The sequence below is a fragment of the Haliotis asinina genome, chromosome 13 (genome assembly GCF_037392515.1).
Source record: "Haliotis asinina isolate JCU_RB_2024 chromosome 13, JCU_Hal_asi_v2, whole genome shotgun sequence".
NCBI classification, from domain to species: domain Eukaryota; kingdom Metazoa; phylum Mollusca; class Gastropoda; order Lepetellida; family Haliotidae; genus Haliotis; species Haliotis asinina.
Window position 1 is genome coordinate 5,620,627 of NC_090292.1, and position 16,192 is coordinate 5,636,818.

A 16,192-nucleotide genomic window follows, 5' to 3' on the forward strand; every position below is an offset into this window, starting at 1 on the left:
GTGGTGATGGTGATGGTGATGTGATGGTGATGATGATGATGATGAGGAGGAGGAGGATGGTGATGGTGATGGTGATGGTGATGGTGTTGGTGATGGTGATGGTGATGGTGATGGTGTGGTGATGGTGATGGTGATGGTGATGGTGATGTGATGGTGATGATGATGATGATGAGGAGGAGGAGGATGGTGATGGTAATGGTGATGGTGATGGTGATGGTAATGGTGATGGTGATGATAATGATGGTTGTGTGGTGATGATGATGATGATGGTGGTGCTGGTGATGGTTGATGTGATGTGATGGTGATGATGATGAGGAGGATGAGGAGGAGGAGGATGGTGTAGTGATGATGATGATGATGGTGGTGCTGGTGATGGTGGATGTGATGTGATGATGATGATGAGGAGGAGGAGGAGGAGGAGGATGGTGTGGTGATGGTGATGGTAATTCTGATGGTGATGCTGATGCTGATGCTGCTGATGGTGGTGCTGGTGCTGGTGATGGTGATGACGACAACGACGACGATGTAACAGAGACGACCACGCTGCTGCTATGCTGCTGCTGCTGGTGATTGATCGGTGTTGATATCCGCCGATAATGACATTGCTCGTTATACGCAATATGGACGGTAAACGATTGAGGAACTGTGACTGACAAACGAAGCACGTTGGCTAGGTTCATTTCACAAGAACATGCCCTGACTGACAAGATGAAACGGCCTTATTTCATAACACATATGTTATATCGATTTAATCAATTTACATAGAAAATACACCTCGATGTGACAGGAGAGATTTGCTGACCTTTGCTTTGAACAGTTCAATTACGACTTACACCGCATGACCGGAGGGAGAAGAGCGGTGATAATGATAAGCATGTACATCAGTGGCTGTGGTAGATACCTATCTTCCGTCAGAATCTCAGCTAATTTTCTATACCAGTGTGGGTAAGGTGAAATAATAACAGCACTTATACCTTGTTGACGTGATAGATGTAGCGCTGAGCTGGGCAGGATTTAGAAGATGGATAGGTCGACAAGTTGTCTGTACGCTGGAGGAGAACGTGGGAAGCTGGAAGAGTGAGTGAGAGAATAAGAGATTAAGTCAGTGACTGAGAGATTAAGTCAGTGACTGAGAGATTAAGTGAGAGAATGAGAGATTAAGTGAGTGACTGAGAGATTAAGTCAGTGACTGAGAGATTAAGTCAGTGACTGAGAGATTAAGTGAGAGAATGAGAGATTAAGTTAGTGACTGAGAGATTAAGTCAGTGACTGAGAGATTAAGTCAGTGACTGAGAGATTAAGTGAGTGACTGAGACATTAAGTGAGTGACAGAGATTAAGTGACTGAGAGATTAAGTGAGTGACTGAGAGATTAAGTGAGTGACTGAGAGATTAAGTGATTGAGAGATTATTGACGTGTAACAATATGTTTGGAAGGATGGTGTTTGTTCGGTTTCTTCGGGTTGTGAGTGAGTGAGTGAGTGATACCCTACTGTATGAGAGATCGCAGTCAAAGATTCATAGAAAGATTAGCTCGACAAATTTGTTGTACAATCAGTTCGTGAATTCGTGGGTTAGTTTGTGAGTGAGTTCGTGAGTCAGTGAGTTAGTGAGCGACTTTACCTTGCTCCCTAAACTGACTCCAATGGTCGACGTGGGCGTATGAGAAGTAATCCTGCATACACTATAGTAGTAGAAAGGGTTGGTTGCCGTGACTGAAGATAGCGCTGGCCTCGTATTTTTAAACCCATAGTGGTTCTGTTGGTGCTAGACCGACCATTCATACAGGCTGTCAAGATACAGCCATGTTTGATAATGCAATCAAGAAATGTAAACAATGGGAAGCTTCAACAAGCAAATCCTGAATTAGAGTTGCTTCTACCTTGATTTAACATGGACACGTTTCACAACAGCACCATGAAACTGACAGGATCATTTTTGCATAGACACGAACGTAGAGCCATGGTTTTTGACCTATGTGTAGAACAGTCGGAGTATTGACTTGCTGCGTAACGAACCATATATTCTGATCGATTAAAGTAAAGCGCAATCCGATGATGTAACTTAACACTAGCGGTAGTTATATGCCCAGAATACACTCCAACACGTGGCACACACGTGGTTCTACATTGCTGAATTTGGCACCTAATCTATAAAATATTGATTGGGTATTTTGTTTAGTAATGACGATATGTCATTTTTGTTTGTCTTGTAAACTGAATTGTTTTGTCAGACTGGTGAGGAAAAACTGACCGTTTATCTATTTAGTGATAGTAAACTGGCAGTTTAGTATATCTTGTAACGGTAAAGTGGTTGTTTATCTCACGAGTGAGGATAAACAGTCAATGCATAACGGTAAACCTACCATCTGTTCTGTCTTCTGTTTCACATCTGATATGTTTGTGGTATCTCTATTCACTATCCAGTAGCTGTTGGTCATCAAATCTAACTGTTTTGTCCTAATGTAAATTCCACCCAGATTGAGGGATTGGGTGTTCGCGAATAGGGATGGGTTGCGGTGCGAGGTTTCAAGGTGGGTCATTGAGGAAAGTGTGTGTGTGTGTGTGTGTGTGGTGGGGGTGGGGTGGGGGGATGGGAGTTGGGCTGCTGAATGATAGTCAACTATGGCTTTCTCTACGGACGAGGTTCAGAGTGCGAGTACGGACTGTGAAATACATTTGGCTGCGGACAGAATGTGAGTGCATACGAACTGAAAACTGCACTCGGGAAACGTGCCACCTTGGCGTTTGATTATGGCCTCCACTTATACATTCGTGGATTTGTCAGATTGAGATTGTTGTGGTCAATACAGATTCCCAGCTTCAATGCCACAGTACACCATTAATGGTAGCGAGTTAATCTGTTTGTCTTTTTCTGTTTATCAATAACACATCGTCACGCCTGCTCGGTCGATCAGCGATAACAGACATGCCATGCCATGTCTTCTGTTCTTCATTGTATCAAAATGCACATTATGTCTTAAGTGTTATACCAGCGAAACTGATGTAATCCGCGCACCTTGTGAAATAGCAGTATGTACCAGTCTGGTTCAGAGAGGCAAATAACTGTAGGCGCATACAAAGAAACGTCTCGACTGGTGAATAACGCATTCGAGGTTCAATACAATTTGGTCCGCTATTGAGTCTCTCCTATTCGATATTTGTTATTCGCAACGGTCTAGGGGTTCCTATTCATGTAGGGCATTTGCGGAGCTGACTAGGAGGAAGGTCAACGTCTCTACAATACAACAGTAACGTCCTCCCCACCAGTACTGTGACTGCACAACAGTAACGACCTCCCACCTGTACTGTGACTATACAACAGTAACGACCTCCCCACCTGTACTGTGACTTTACAACAGTAACGACCTCCCCATCAGTACTGTGACTATACAACAGCAACGACATCCCAGCAGTACTGTGACTACAACAGTAACGTCCTCCCAAGGAGCACTGACAGTATACAACAGTAATGACCTTCCCAGCAGTATTGTGACTATACAACAGTATCTCAGCAGTACTGTGACTATACAACAGTGACGTCCTCCCCAGCAGCACAGTGACTATACAACAGTAACGTCCTCCCCACCAGTACTGGGACTACAACAGTAACATCCTCCAAATGAGTACTGAGAGTATACAACAGTAACGTCCTCCCCAGCAGTACTGAGACTATACAACAGTAACGACCTCCCCACCAGTACTGAGACTATACAACAGTAACGACCTCCCCACCAGTACTGTGATTATACAACAGTAACGTCCTCCCCACCAGTACTGTGATTATAGAACAGTAACGTCCTCCCCACCAGTACTGTGACTATACAACAGTAACGTCCTCCCCACCAGTACACTGATTATACAACAGTAATGTCCTCCCCACCAGTACTGTGACTATACAACAGTAATGTTCTCCCCACCAGTACTGTGATTATAGAACAGTAACGTCCTCCCCACCAGTACTGTGACTATACAACATTGTAAACCAAAAGTCACTGTGTTCTGTAGTCTGATTGGTTGAAAAACATGATCAAATGGTATTAGATTCCCGGAAACTGCAAGACTATTCACTGCGTATTTACACGTAAACAATTGTTTTGTTGTGTCATCAACAGTGGTGACGTCATTCAAATCATATTGTGACGTAAAGTTAGAATGACGTCACAAATGAGCAACTCCAGATGCTACCATGGAAACCAGCTGAAACGGCCAGCTGATGACACTTTACTGCTGTACTCATACTCGATGTAAACGAGTGCAGACATTAAAACCCCTTTGGTATACTTTTGTGTTTACAATGTCGATAAACATCATGTGTTGGCCAATTTCCGGGTGTTATTGAGTATTTGAAGCACGGGAATATTTCATTTGAAACCTCCGGTTGACGCCGTCGGTTCCAAATGCATTCCCGTGCTTCAAATACTCAATAACACCCGGAAATTGGCCAACACATGATGTTTATCTCCTAAGTAATGTTCTCCCCACCACTACTGTGACTATACAACAGTAACGTCCTCCCCACCAGTACTGTGATTATAGAACAGCAACGTCCTCCCCACCAGTACTGTGACTATACAACAGTAACGTCCTCCCCACCAGTACTGTGATTATAGAACAGTAACGTCCTCCCCACCAGTACTGTGACAATACAACAGTAACGTCCTCCTCACCAGTACTGTGATTATACAACAGTAACGTCCTCCCCACCTGTACTGTGACAATACAACAGTAACGTCCTCCCCACCAGCACTGTGATTATACAACAGTAACGTCGTCCCACCTGTACTGTGATTATACAACAGTAACGTCGTCCCACCTGTACTGTGACTATACAACAGTAACGTCCTCCCCACCTGTACTGTGATTATACAAGAGTAACGTCGTCCCACCAGTACTGTGATTATACAACAGTAACGTCGTCCCACCTGTACAGTGACTATACAACAGTAACGTCCTCCCCACCTGTACTGTGATTATACAAGAGTAACGTCGTCCCACCAGTACTGTGATTATACAACAGTAACGACCTCCCCACCTGTACTGTGACTGCACAACAGTAACGACCTCCCAAGCAGTACTGTGATTATACAACAGTAACGTCCTCCCCACCAGTACTGTGACTGCATAACAGTAACGACCTCCCCACCTGTACTGTGATTATACAACAGTAACGACCTCCCCACCTGTACTGTGATTATACAACAGTAGCGACCTCCCCACCAGTACTGTGATTATACAACAGCAACGTCCTTCCCACCACTATGGTGACTATACAAGAGTCTTTGGGGGCAGTGATCCCACACCAGTAGTGCTATGATTCCGAACCGACCACCGAAAACATAGATCAGCCAATCAGCTTTAGTCTTTGTTGCGTTGATGATTTTCATTGGGTAGCGGTGTAACCAATTGATGGCATAAAATATGTAAAGAAAAGTAAAAATAAAAAGTTACGTTAAACTTATCTGAGCGCGCATTGTTATAGTGAAGCATGATCCCAGTTGTAAAGAGGATCCCAGTTTGAATAGCCTTGACACGACGCCCTGTCTACAATGAGAGTCTTTAACAAATCAGGCAGAAAGGTATTGGCGACAATAAAAGCAAACCGACGCAACCCCCCGGCCGACTCGTGTCGTGCGGTAGCTAAAGAGAGATATTGACTGTTCGCCTAGCTGAGCGACTAGTCCTTGAGTGACTGTCATGGTAGTGCTGTATGACTGAGGTTTGTCTGCCAGATCGCTCTCTGGTGCGGGACAGGGGAGCTGCACATTTCCGCTGATCAGCTGGGAAGTCTCTCAACAAGCAAAACCCCAGTGTAGCGGATTTCTGAAGGAAGTTTCCCTGTCTTGAGGTTTGTGGAGTTTAGTTGTTGTTGAAAGTTCTTGTTACAGTATCGTGTTGACTATGTTCAGTCAGAACGTTAAATTTGCTTTAACCTTTACGTGTTTCAAAACTCAGTCGAAATGGATATTTCAATTACCTTAGGAAAGTGATATTTATTACAGCAGTATTCTTCCACATAAGTCAAGTGTTAAATTTAATGCGATGGAACCACTGGAACTGGAAGCTAAAGTGCTCATTTAGAATTACAGTCTGTCTGTAAGATCAGGTATTCTTTCTGTAATATTTAGTCAGTGAAAGAAGATGGCTTTACGTCGACCCGATTGCTCTACCCTCAAGGCCCGTTATCATTCTCACAAGAGAAGCATCATATATAAGGTTGATCGCTTCACCCTCTGCATAATGACAACAAACATTAGAGTGTTTTCTCTCATGTGAAGTGGAGATATTAATAAAAGGCTCGCTACGTCGCTCGAATCCGTATAAAATATCCTTAATGTGTGACCGGTCAATATTGGTATATTAGTGTGCGGCGATACATATCGACATATATGTAGGGATACTTCATTATATATTGACCTGTTATTGATGTGCTATTGTCAAGGTGTTTAAACCGTTGTGACAGCGTGCCTTCTGTTATAACGTGATGACAACCGAACTGACACAGCTGGTAGGAGCTGCACAGTTCAATCACAGCCCCTGACTCACGGTGATGGGGTCGAGATAAACCATATCTTGGAACACAATCTGAAGGATAAATAACTGTCTTCCAAATCATGTATACGATATACAGGGGCAGCGAATACTAACGGATGTGTTCAATGGTAGTTGTGACTAAATTCAAGGAGAAGATACACAGTACACATTTTCGGCCGTTAAAAAAGACCTACATATAAGGAATTGTCAATGAAGACAATGCAGGAATTCAATGATATTAACAATGCATGTGGACTCAGAAACGTCCAACCTGATAGGGACGCTTTCTTTGGAATACGCCATGGATTTCAGCAAGAATAGTTTGTCGTACATCCTGAAACCCTTGTCCTTTGAAAAGAGGTCAAGTGTCCATGTGTGTTTTCACCTGTAACTAAAAGGCTGTTGAAGAGTTCTGGTCAATAGATGACCAAAGGACGAGACCATATTTCCATAAACGGACATCACTATACATATTCCGGCGACGGAGTGACTTGTACGTATGTGTAATACAGAATGGACCCGGTCATCAATATATGAACAATACTACGAGTGATTACATTCTTCAGTAGTCCGGTCATGACCGAGCCAGTGGGCGTCAGAGTGACCATTATTGTCATCCCAGACTACTGGAGTCTATCTCTACTGCTTTTGTCTTCAGTAATCGCCCTATGAATGGTAATGTAGCGCCTTGTTGGCTGACTTACTGCCGTGTTAACCTGGATTAAGTGGACAGAGAGACCAGTAGAATCATTTGCATCACACGTCGGTGGCGTCCGTTTCAGGTGATGTATTCGCATGTGAATCAGCTGGGCCGGATGAACATAACACCATAGATTTGTGTCCAGCTCATTGTTGATACCTTCTTCTTCACCATTCTCATCAGTTATGTCCTCAGCAGTTTGTGTTTGGCTTTCAGCAAATCGTCAGTCCATAGGGTGTATCTAGTACAATGTGTGCTGATGTGAACAGAAGCATGATATTTAATGATACACTGAACATTGATTACGTCGTACATATATGCATAATATAACAAAAACGTCTGCGAACACAACAGATCCAACTGGGGGATGTGAAACAGTGGATTACAATCATAAATGTTGTGCAATGTTCATGGCACCCCGAGATAGTCTTTTCATGGTAAGACTGTGACATTTCATGAAATCAAAAGACTTTTAGATGTGTGGACTGAAATTAAACATCATATCGATCACATACTTTATCACGACTCAATTTTCCGTTGTTGGATTTCCTTTGTAAAGTGAACACAGAAGCTACCCCAATCGTTGTAATCTCGTGTGGGGGAACAGACGCGACTTCATCGACTCTTGATGCTAGTGTTTAGTGGTTGCCCAAAGGCCCAAAGTAAGTGATTGTCAAACATATTCAACACGTTTACCAGTCACCAGAGAAAACATGTCGACCTGGAAAATACACACCGTTTCGTTGCTGTTCATTGTACAAGTTCTGATGACCATAGGCAAAGAGGTTGTAAAGGTTGGGATCATCCTCCCTATGCAGGGTGATAATCCCTGGATACTACCTCGAACCCGACCAGCAATTGACTACGCTGTGGATACCATTCAGAAAGATCCGAACATATTACCAAATCACCAGATAGAGACCACGTACAAGGATTCCCAGTGTTCTGAGACGGAGGCGCCATTGGTGGCCATTGACATGTATGTTGAGAAGACTGCTCATGTGTTTCTGGGTCCTGCTTGTGACTACAGCGTGGCCCCGGTAGCCAGGTTCTCCCCTAAGTGGAAAATACCTGTCATCACAGCAGGTGCGCTGGTGTCCGCTTTCCATGACAAGAAGGAGTACAAACTGCTGACACGGATCCTTGGCTCGTATGCGATGACTGGAAACTTTTTCCTGGAAATGTGCCACAATTTCGGGTGGAGTCATGTGGGGATGATGTACAATGATTACAAGACCAACCCCAATAAGGGCAAGTCGAACTGTTTCTTTGTAATGGAGGCAATCTACCTGACCATGACCAAAGAGTTCGGGAAACCGTGGCATCTCAACTTCGATGAAGAGGCTGGCGATGTGGATTTCGAGGACTTTCTCAACCAGGCGGCTAAAAACGCTAGAAGTAAGCATATGTTTTTACCACTCCTCTGAAACCCCATTAATCCAGACTGGCTGTTTGAAACTAAAATGTTTAATGTTTAATTCAAAAATTATACACTACTTTATAAGCAAAAGTAACATTTCTAACGAGACTTGGTTAATACTCAGTAGATCGACATGGACACACGTGTTTCTCTCTGGATGTTTCTGAGTATTCATATTTGGTGACTTTATAAGGCTTACATTTTTTACTGAGGCTTATTTTTGACAAAACCATGTCGCATGAGAACCCTACATCTCTGTACTAAGGATTGCAACTCAGTAATAAAGATTGGAGAATGTCCTTCTGGTCAATGCCGCACGGTTGGCGTGTCATTGTTGTCTGGATTAGTGGGGTTTGACTGTACGTGAAGATGGATGACGTATTTTCAGGTGTTACAACATGTAGCTAACATTTAGTAGATGTATCTCCGATACACGAGGAATTATGTGGGGAATATAGGGACAGATGGTCACAATATCACAAAAGGATGTGAATTATTTGTCGTGTACTAAAAAATGTGTCATTTTTTAATAAAGCACGAATACTCTGGGCATATAAATAATAAATGTTCAATTTGCATTTTAGTGTTGGCAGGTAAATAAAGCAAATGACACCTTTGTTTACAACTTTGGAGCAATTAGAGAAGTATGGATGCAAGAATTTATAAGAAAACTTAGCCACATCCCAAAACCAGGTGTTCCTGTCAAAGTTGTACGTGGTCGTATCTATTCGTTCATATTGGTTTACGGCAGAGCAGAGTGATCGAGATAGGTACAACTTGCGGTTACAATAGTAACAAGGCTTTGAACATTCGTTTCTTAAACAGTTTAACACAGTGTTTAAGAGTATTCAGTCGTATTAGGACCTGTTATTTAAATCTGGGGAAGAATTAAACCAATCAGTCTACGTTGTCTGTCCCAGTGCCACTGACTCTGAGGGTCTTCGGTTGATATGTTGCATGAATACGTATTTACGTTTAATTTATACATTTCGATATCGGTCAGAACAAGCAACAAATCCCTTTTTTGCAATCTCTACTGTTTGCAAATTCTATTGTGCGATTTCATGAGCGTTGTGCTTATGAATCACCATGGGATGATAACAGGTGCTTGTGCGTATAATCTGTCTCACTACTGAGACCAGTAAACACGTTCAAAGGCATATCAGTTGTTTCATATGACAAAAACAACCTAGAAACATATTGTATTGGAAACACATGCGAACACGAGAGACAACTAGGTATGTGTTTTGCTCGTTACATTCATGATAGAGATACATCAATGGCGACCGTGGTCGCACGTCAACATTTCAACCTCCAGGATATATTGCCTGTCTTAGAGCATAGGATGAGACATTTTCACTCATTGGCTCCAAGTTCGTCATATGCCAAGCGGCCATTCCATCCACTGGTGTCAGTGACGTCTTAATAATCATTTTCATCAACGGTAAATTGGTAGTGCCACATTCAAGCGTCCTCGTTGCTAGGATACGAACACTGTCTTAAAATGCCACGCCCCTCCTAATACACATCATTACTACTGTTTGGAGTAATTCAATCTCTTTCCTCCGTTGTTAATATGACTATTGGCATTGTATTATGTTTCATTCAAGACATTGTGTCTGAGCTATTTATATCGGACTTCTCGCTGGCTCTTTTAGTGAGCATTGCACCAGACTATTCTTCAACTTGCTGTCGGCACTTTTTGGTCTGTTTAGTTTGTTGCTTGCAGTGTGTTGTTTAAAAATCGAACAGGCATGTACACGTCATGAAGACTGCACGATTAAACATAATTTAGCTTCGTTTCATGAATTCCAATTGTTTTATAACAACGACGTTTGCCTCCGTTATTTTGTGATATTTCTACAGTGAGTACAGAACGTATGTTCAGTACAGAATCTTTGCTGCGAGTTGAGGGTATTACTTTGCGAAAGGTGGATGTCGCAAGCCGTTCCCGTTGCTATAATAGTGTATAATTGTTTAGTCACGTTTCCATTGCATATAACTGACAGCACAAAGAGCGGCAGCCATTATGCCTCTGTTTCTATAACGTTTAAAGATATTTGCTAGCTAGTTCAACGCACTTGTGGCAATCTGGTAATCTGTTCTTCATTGTAAGGGATTTACATTTTATGTGTCTGTATTATGAATTTTGACAGAATTTTAGTCACGACATGGCTGAAATATTGCCGATGTGAAACTTCACTCACTCACTCACTCACTCTGTCCCTTTTCAGATTACTAGGATATATTGTACGGTGTTTTCATACCGTTCCCCACATGGGTACAATGGTGTCCACCGCCGTGATATTGCTGGAATATCGCTAATAGCGGCGTAAAACCATACTCACTCTCTCATAACTAATACCGTGTGCGAAATGTATGTGTCAACTTCACACGCATAGCTAGAGAGTTAATTGGATATGTTTCCCTGTTCTTTAACATTCGCATTGAAGTGTGATCTCCCTTTTGTGTATCTGTTACATGGTTGCTGTGCTTCTTTGTCCCAACAAGCCGTTACAACATTCCGGATAGCACGCACATGCTCTGTCTAATACGACATATTTCGTACGTTATTATATCCAAAGGTTCGAGTCATATCGGTGGTACTTTGTACGTGAATGTCAATACCGCCATATATTCAGACACATAGTCAATAGCAGGACAAGACTATTATGAAAACGACAATGCCCGTTCTGGTTGATGGTGATCTCAACGATCAAATGTTGCCTTCGTTGGGGCATTAATGTCCTAGATAGGCCGCACACGCAAACAGACCCACTACTGTACGAGCCATTGAATACGTTTGAGTAACTTATTCCTTGGCGATACCACCTCCAGCAAGAGCTGTAATATTTCATGGGTTAAAGATGGATGATCTCTTCTTCAATTCCCTTAACAGGTTCCATACGTGAGGTGTAGGCATTATGTATGAGACGAATACTGAGACAGTTTCCACTTAATAAGCCATCCATACACATCTGTGTGAGCTCTAGATGATTAGTTAGGAAAGAGGATTAAGACCAAACAGGTTCCACCGTGTTTATCTCACTGCTTAAACCTAAGTTTCCCGTCATACCTATTTGAAGGCAGTCTTAGTATAGAAAAGATTATGGATAGTTGGGATCTTTTATTTGCATTTATGAATCTGAAGGAGCTTGAAGCATTATAATCCCTGTATAGCTATCGCTAACCCAACAGCAGAGGAGATGATGCACAGGCTGTACACATATTTGGACACAAAATATGAAAAATCCTGTTTTTCATGTGGTGTATTCAGTTTGGTAAATTCTGTTTTCAGTGTGTTATTAATGTGTATATGTACTAGTGTCGCCGTTAGGTTGGTTAGACACCCTTGTAAACTCAGATTCCTTCTACATAAATCTCGCATTTTGAGATATTAACACCCGGTGTTGGTTAGCGTGACCTATGTTTCAGGCATTATATGTATATTTCATTTATCAATAACTTATCAGAAACAAATTTAAACCAGTTTGTCTAGGTAATCTTCAAAAGAAAGCGGCTTGGTTGCCATAGAAACAAATGACGGCACTGTTTGCCTAGACACGTGCATTCGACGCCTTTTTCAGCATGTATATGTGTATATACACATAATATAAAAAGCCTGATGTACATACCGTAATATTGTGTACACAGCCGACAATATCTAATGACATCGGTGTAAGACACATACAGGAACATGTTTAATCGCATTGAAAAAGTGTAATCTAAATATTTATCCCTAAAATAGAAAATGCGTGGTGCTACTTCTGAGACGTTTCCGAGCATGAAGAATATTGCTCATTAATTACAGACCAACGTTGAATATTGACTTGGACTTAAAGAACGAGGTCATTGCAGGTCTTGTGTATTGTATTGACATGCGGTGTTGGTCCTTGTATCGGCGTGTTGTTGGTGGCAGTCGACATGGCTTTTTCATACTATATTCATTCTCACACATATGACTGTATCTGTGAAAGGTATCTGCTGAAATATAATTTCAGCTTGTTTCGGAAAATATACACCTCCAGCACACGATTCATGAAAATGCTTTTGTCTTTGTGGAGATGCATTCAATTTTCATATTTAATGCACTAGAGTACCATATGTCATTATCTATAACCCTATATGCGGAAAAACAACGAAGGGCATTTGAATATATATGACTTCTTCAAACAATGGAACCTTTCACTCTGCATATATTATCATATTTTAAAATACTATGTGTTCGTCTCAATAAACACAGCTGTTGGAGACGGACTATGAAAGGTGCCATCACTTAATATTTGAATACCTACAAACGACTAACAAAAGAGTTATGAAGGGTGTTCAGTAGGTCATTTTTAATATTATACAATACCATTCTTTCCGCCTTAGTAAAACATATCAGCTGATTAACAACATTGACAGGTATTTGAATATGTACATTACCTACACAAAACATTGAAAGGTTTTCTAGTCTAACAAACCTGATATATATTCTGAAACCGTTGTACAGAGATCTGTCCCTTTGTATGAATGTGTTTGGGGGTCTACGTGCATTAAGCACAGAATGGATAACACATGAGGTTTCATTAGTATCCTATGAATTCTGCTGTTAAATGAATTCTTCACCATGGAACAGAGTGAGGTGGCTTTTCCACCGCTTTATTTCACGGTGGATCATCTTCATGTCAGATATGGTTAGCTCTCTCATGTGAATGTCGGATGGCGTAGCCCAGTGGTTTGCTCGGCATGCCGGAAACCCGGGTTCGTTTCCTATCATGGGTACAATCTGTGAACTCATTTCTGGTGTGTCATCTTTGTGCCAGATATTGTCAGTTTTCTGATATGAACGAGGACTGGGGTAGGTCAGTGGTTCAAGCGTTCGCTCATCGAGCGACCAGGGTTGGATTCCCATGGATTTTGTTGAACTATTACTAACAACGGGGTAAAACATTACTTACCCACTCACCTATTTCCGAGAACGGTTCGACGTGTTCAAGTCTCATATATTGCAGCAATGCCACCATTCCGGAAAACAAGTGACCTGAAATACGAACTCACCATCTAAAGTTTCTTACATGCCCAATGGACGTTACTCTATAAGGTGCATTGCGGTACCCTTGACCTATGAGCAGTCCGTGCCACCTCAATTGTCCCGTTGTCTTATTATGTTGTATAGGAAACACGAAACTCAGGGTTTTGTCCACCGACATGGCATGAACATTGTGTTCTACAGTTGTTAGCCTCCCAATACTTAATTAGATCCTGTACCGGAAACCTAGACCCGATACTTGCTAAACAAATATAAAGATCACATGAGTTTAGTAAACGCATACTAATTTGAAGTAGTTAGATGTTGAAATGTCATGTTAAATTTACCCCCTCAACCTTCAACTCCTGAAGTGTAATTGTGCAGCGTTTTGTTGAAAATAGACTAAATGCCAGCCTCGAAAGGGCGATGTGATATATTCGTGATGCTGGCAATAATTGGCAGTGGACGACACGGAAAGGGAGATATAAGATCCCCTTTAGTCTACTTCCGGCCTTGGTAAGACCGCCATTGTGGGATCCTCGCCTCTAGCCGTGACATGGGCTGCAATTACTGAGTGATTGTCTCACGATTGTGACACTGGGTTAAGTGGCAGTGTCAAAATCGGTAGAGGAGATTCGAGTTGTGTTGGAGCAGAAATAACATTCAAGGTAAACTGATTGAGACGAGATTCGAGGAGGATCATTTGAACCCCATTCTACAGATAACACAATAAATGGTAAGAACGTAAGTAAGCAGCTTTGTTAAAGGCAGCTGCGAATAGCCAGTATGTATCATCGAGAGCGGGTGACCAGCGAACACAACTCGAAAACCTTTGCCATTTCAGATAACTACACAACAGTTAATAGCAAGGTTCATAGCCGGTATAAAAAGTTATTGGTGCGTGTGAGTTAGATGGGTTTTACACCGCATTAAGCAATATTCAAGCAATATCAAAACAGGTTTCACGTATTGTACCTGTGTAGCCAATGGTGTGGGGAGCGAACATTTAACTGTAGGCTAATCCACCCCTTGATTCGAACCTACCACAAACGGAACAGCCTACACCCTGCGGCTTTCCGTCTCCCAATGTTAGCACACGTAACGACTTTTATTCACCTATGCCTCATCAACATTTCCATTCCGCGATACAGTTAAATATCTTCATCTAAAACAAGTCAGATCAGATTGTCTACGTAAAAGCGTGATCGCAGTACACCCCTTAGACATTGACGAAGGTCCCTTCAGAGATTCGAGAGTAGTAAAAATACCAAACATGGTGTAAATTCTGAAATCTTGGACAATGCAGTTCCTTACGTTCTGATAATTGGAATCTGACAGAGCAGACATTGAAGCAAATACCCCGAACAAACGGAATGGCGTCCACGGCATCTACTCTCAAGAAGTTCCCTCTCTGAATCATTTCACCCTGCACTGATTCGGTCAATAGCTTGAATGATACTGTAGGCCGTAGACAAAGATACTTCGTATTGTAAGAGTAATGACATCTCTTTGGAGAATTCTACATCAGGAGCAGCTATTAGACCAAATGTATGCTCCTTCGGCGAATGCTCGACTTATTGTTTGTTATGAATCCCCTGTGATCAACAGCATAAGCATCGATCTGCGCAAATGGGAACCCATCACATATGTCAACCATGTCAGCGAGCCTGACCACCCGATCCCCTTCCTCGCCTCTTACGAAAAGGATAGTCGCCTTTTATGGCAAGCATGGGTTGCTGAGGGCCTACAAGGTATTCTTCCAGTGTCCTTCATGTGTCCTTGTACGTTAGCGTTCTAGAAGTAAACTAGACGATGGTATTATTGAAAACCTTAGCGTGTGTATTCTGAGACATCTGGTAAATCCTATTTCTGAAAATATTTGTGACAGAATAATAAAACAAATATTTACCAGACGTTATTCCAAACGAGTGCACAATTCAACAGGCACTCGTGTTTGCTTTGGAGCCGACGAAAAATACGAATGCGTTATTACTTCCATGGACTACCAATAATGAGTTATCCTCTCCTTTGAAAACCACTTCCGATTTTGAAATTTTCAGTTGGCTCTACGTACGCGTAATGATATAAACTGTCATTTAACAGCTAGTTAACCGATTTTATGCTACGCATTTTGAGGAAGCTTAGGAAAAGATTGTACAAACATCCTTGAAAGCCACGGGCTGCTGCCTCAAGGAATGTCCTTAGTCTTGAGAACAGTTTCACGAAGAAGGGTGTTAGACAACTCCCTACACATAAGCATCGTCAGTTGAAGTATGACACAAGTACAAATTTCTTCTGAGCTAGGGTGCGTTTTGGTCCCGTGGGGAAGACCGAAATACCGATATTCGCTGCTGCTTCGGCATGCACGAGAGGACTGTGAAGCCCGGGCTTCGTAATTAGAACCAAATATTTGCTGGCTTGTGCTAGCCTTGGGCAGATATCTTGATCTGGATCCAATGACATTTACACTATACTTGAGAGGACTGTCTATCATTCTTAATTGTCGGGAATGGGAGGGCGTGCAGT

At 42.1% G+C, this 16,192-nt stretch overlaps 1 protein-coding gene across 1 annotated transcript in view; it reads left to right on the forward strand.

The window, feature by feature from the left end:
• The first annotated feature begins 7,945 nt into the window (after positions 1-7,945).
• LOC137260375 (atrial natriuretic peptide receptor 1-like) overlaps positions 7,946-16,192 on the forward strand; it is a 75,061-nt gene continuing 66,814 nt past the window's right edge. The window contains exon 1 of the mRNA XM_067798049.1: positions 7,946-8,630. Within this exon, the coding sequence (XP_067654150.1) occupies positions 7,946-8,630 (685 nt within the window). The remainder of the gene's footprint in view (positions 8,631-16,192) is intronic.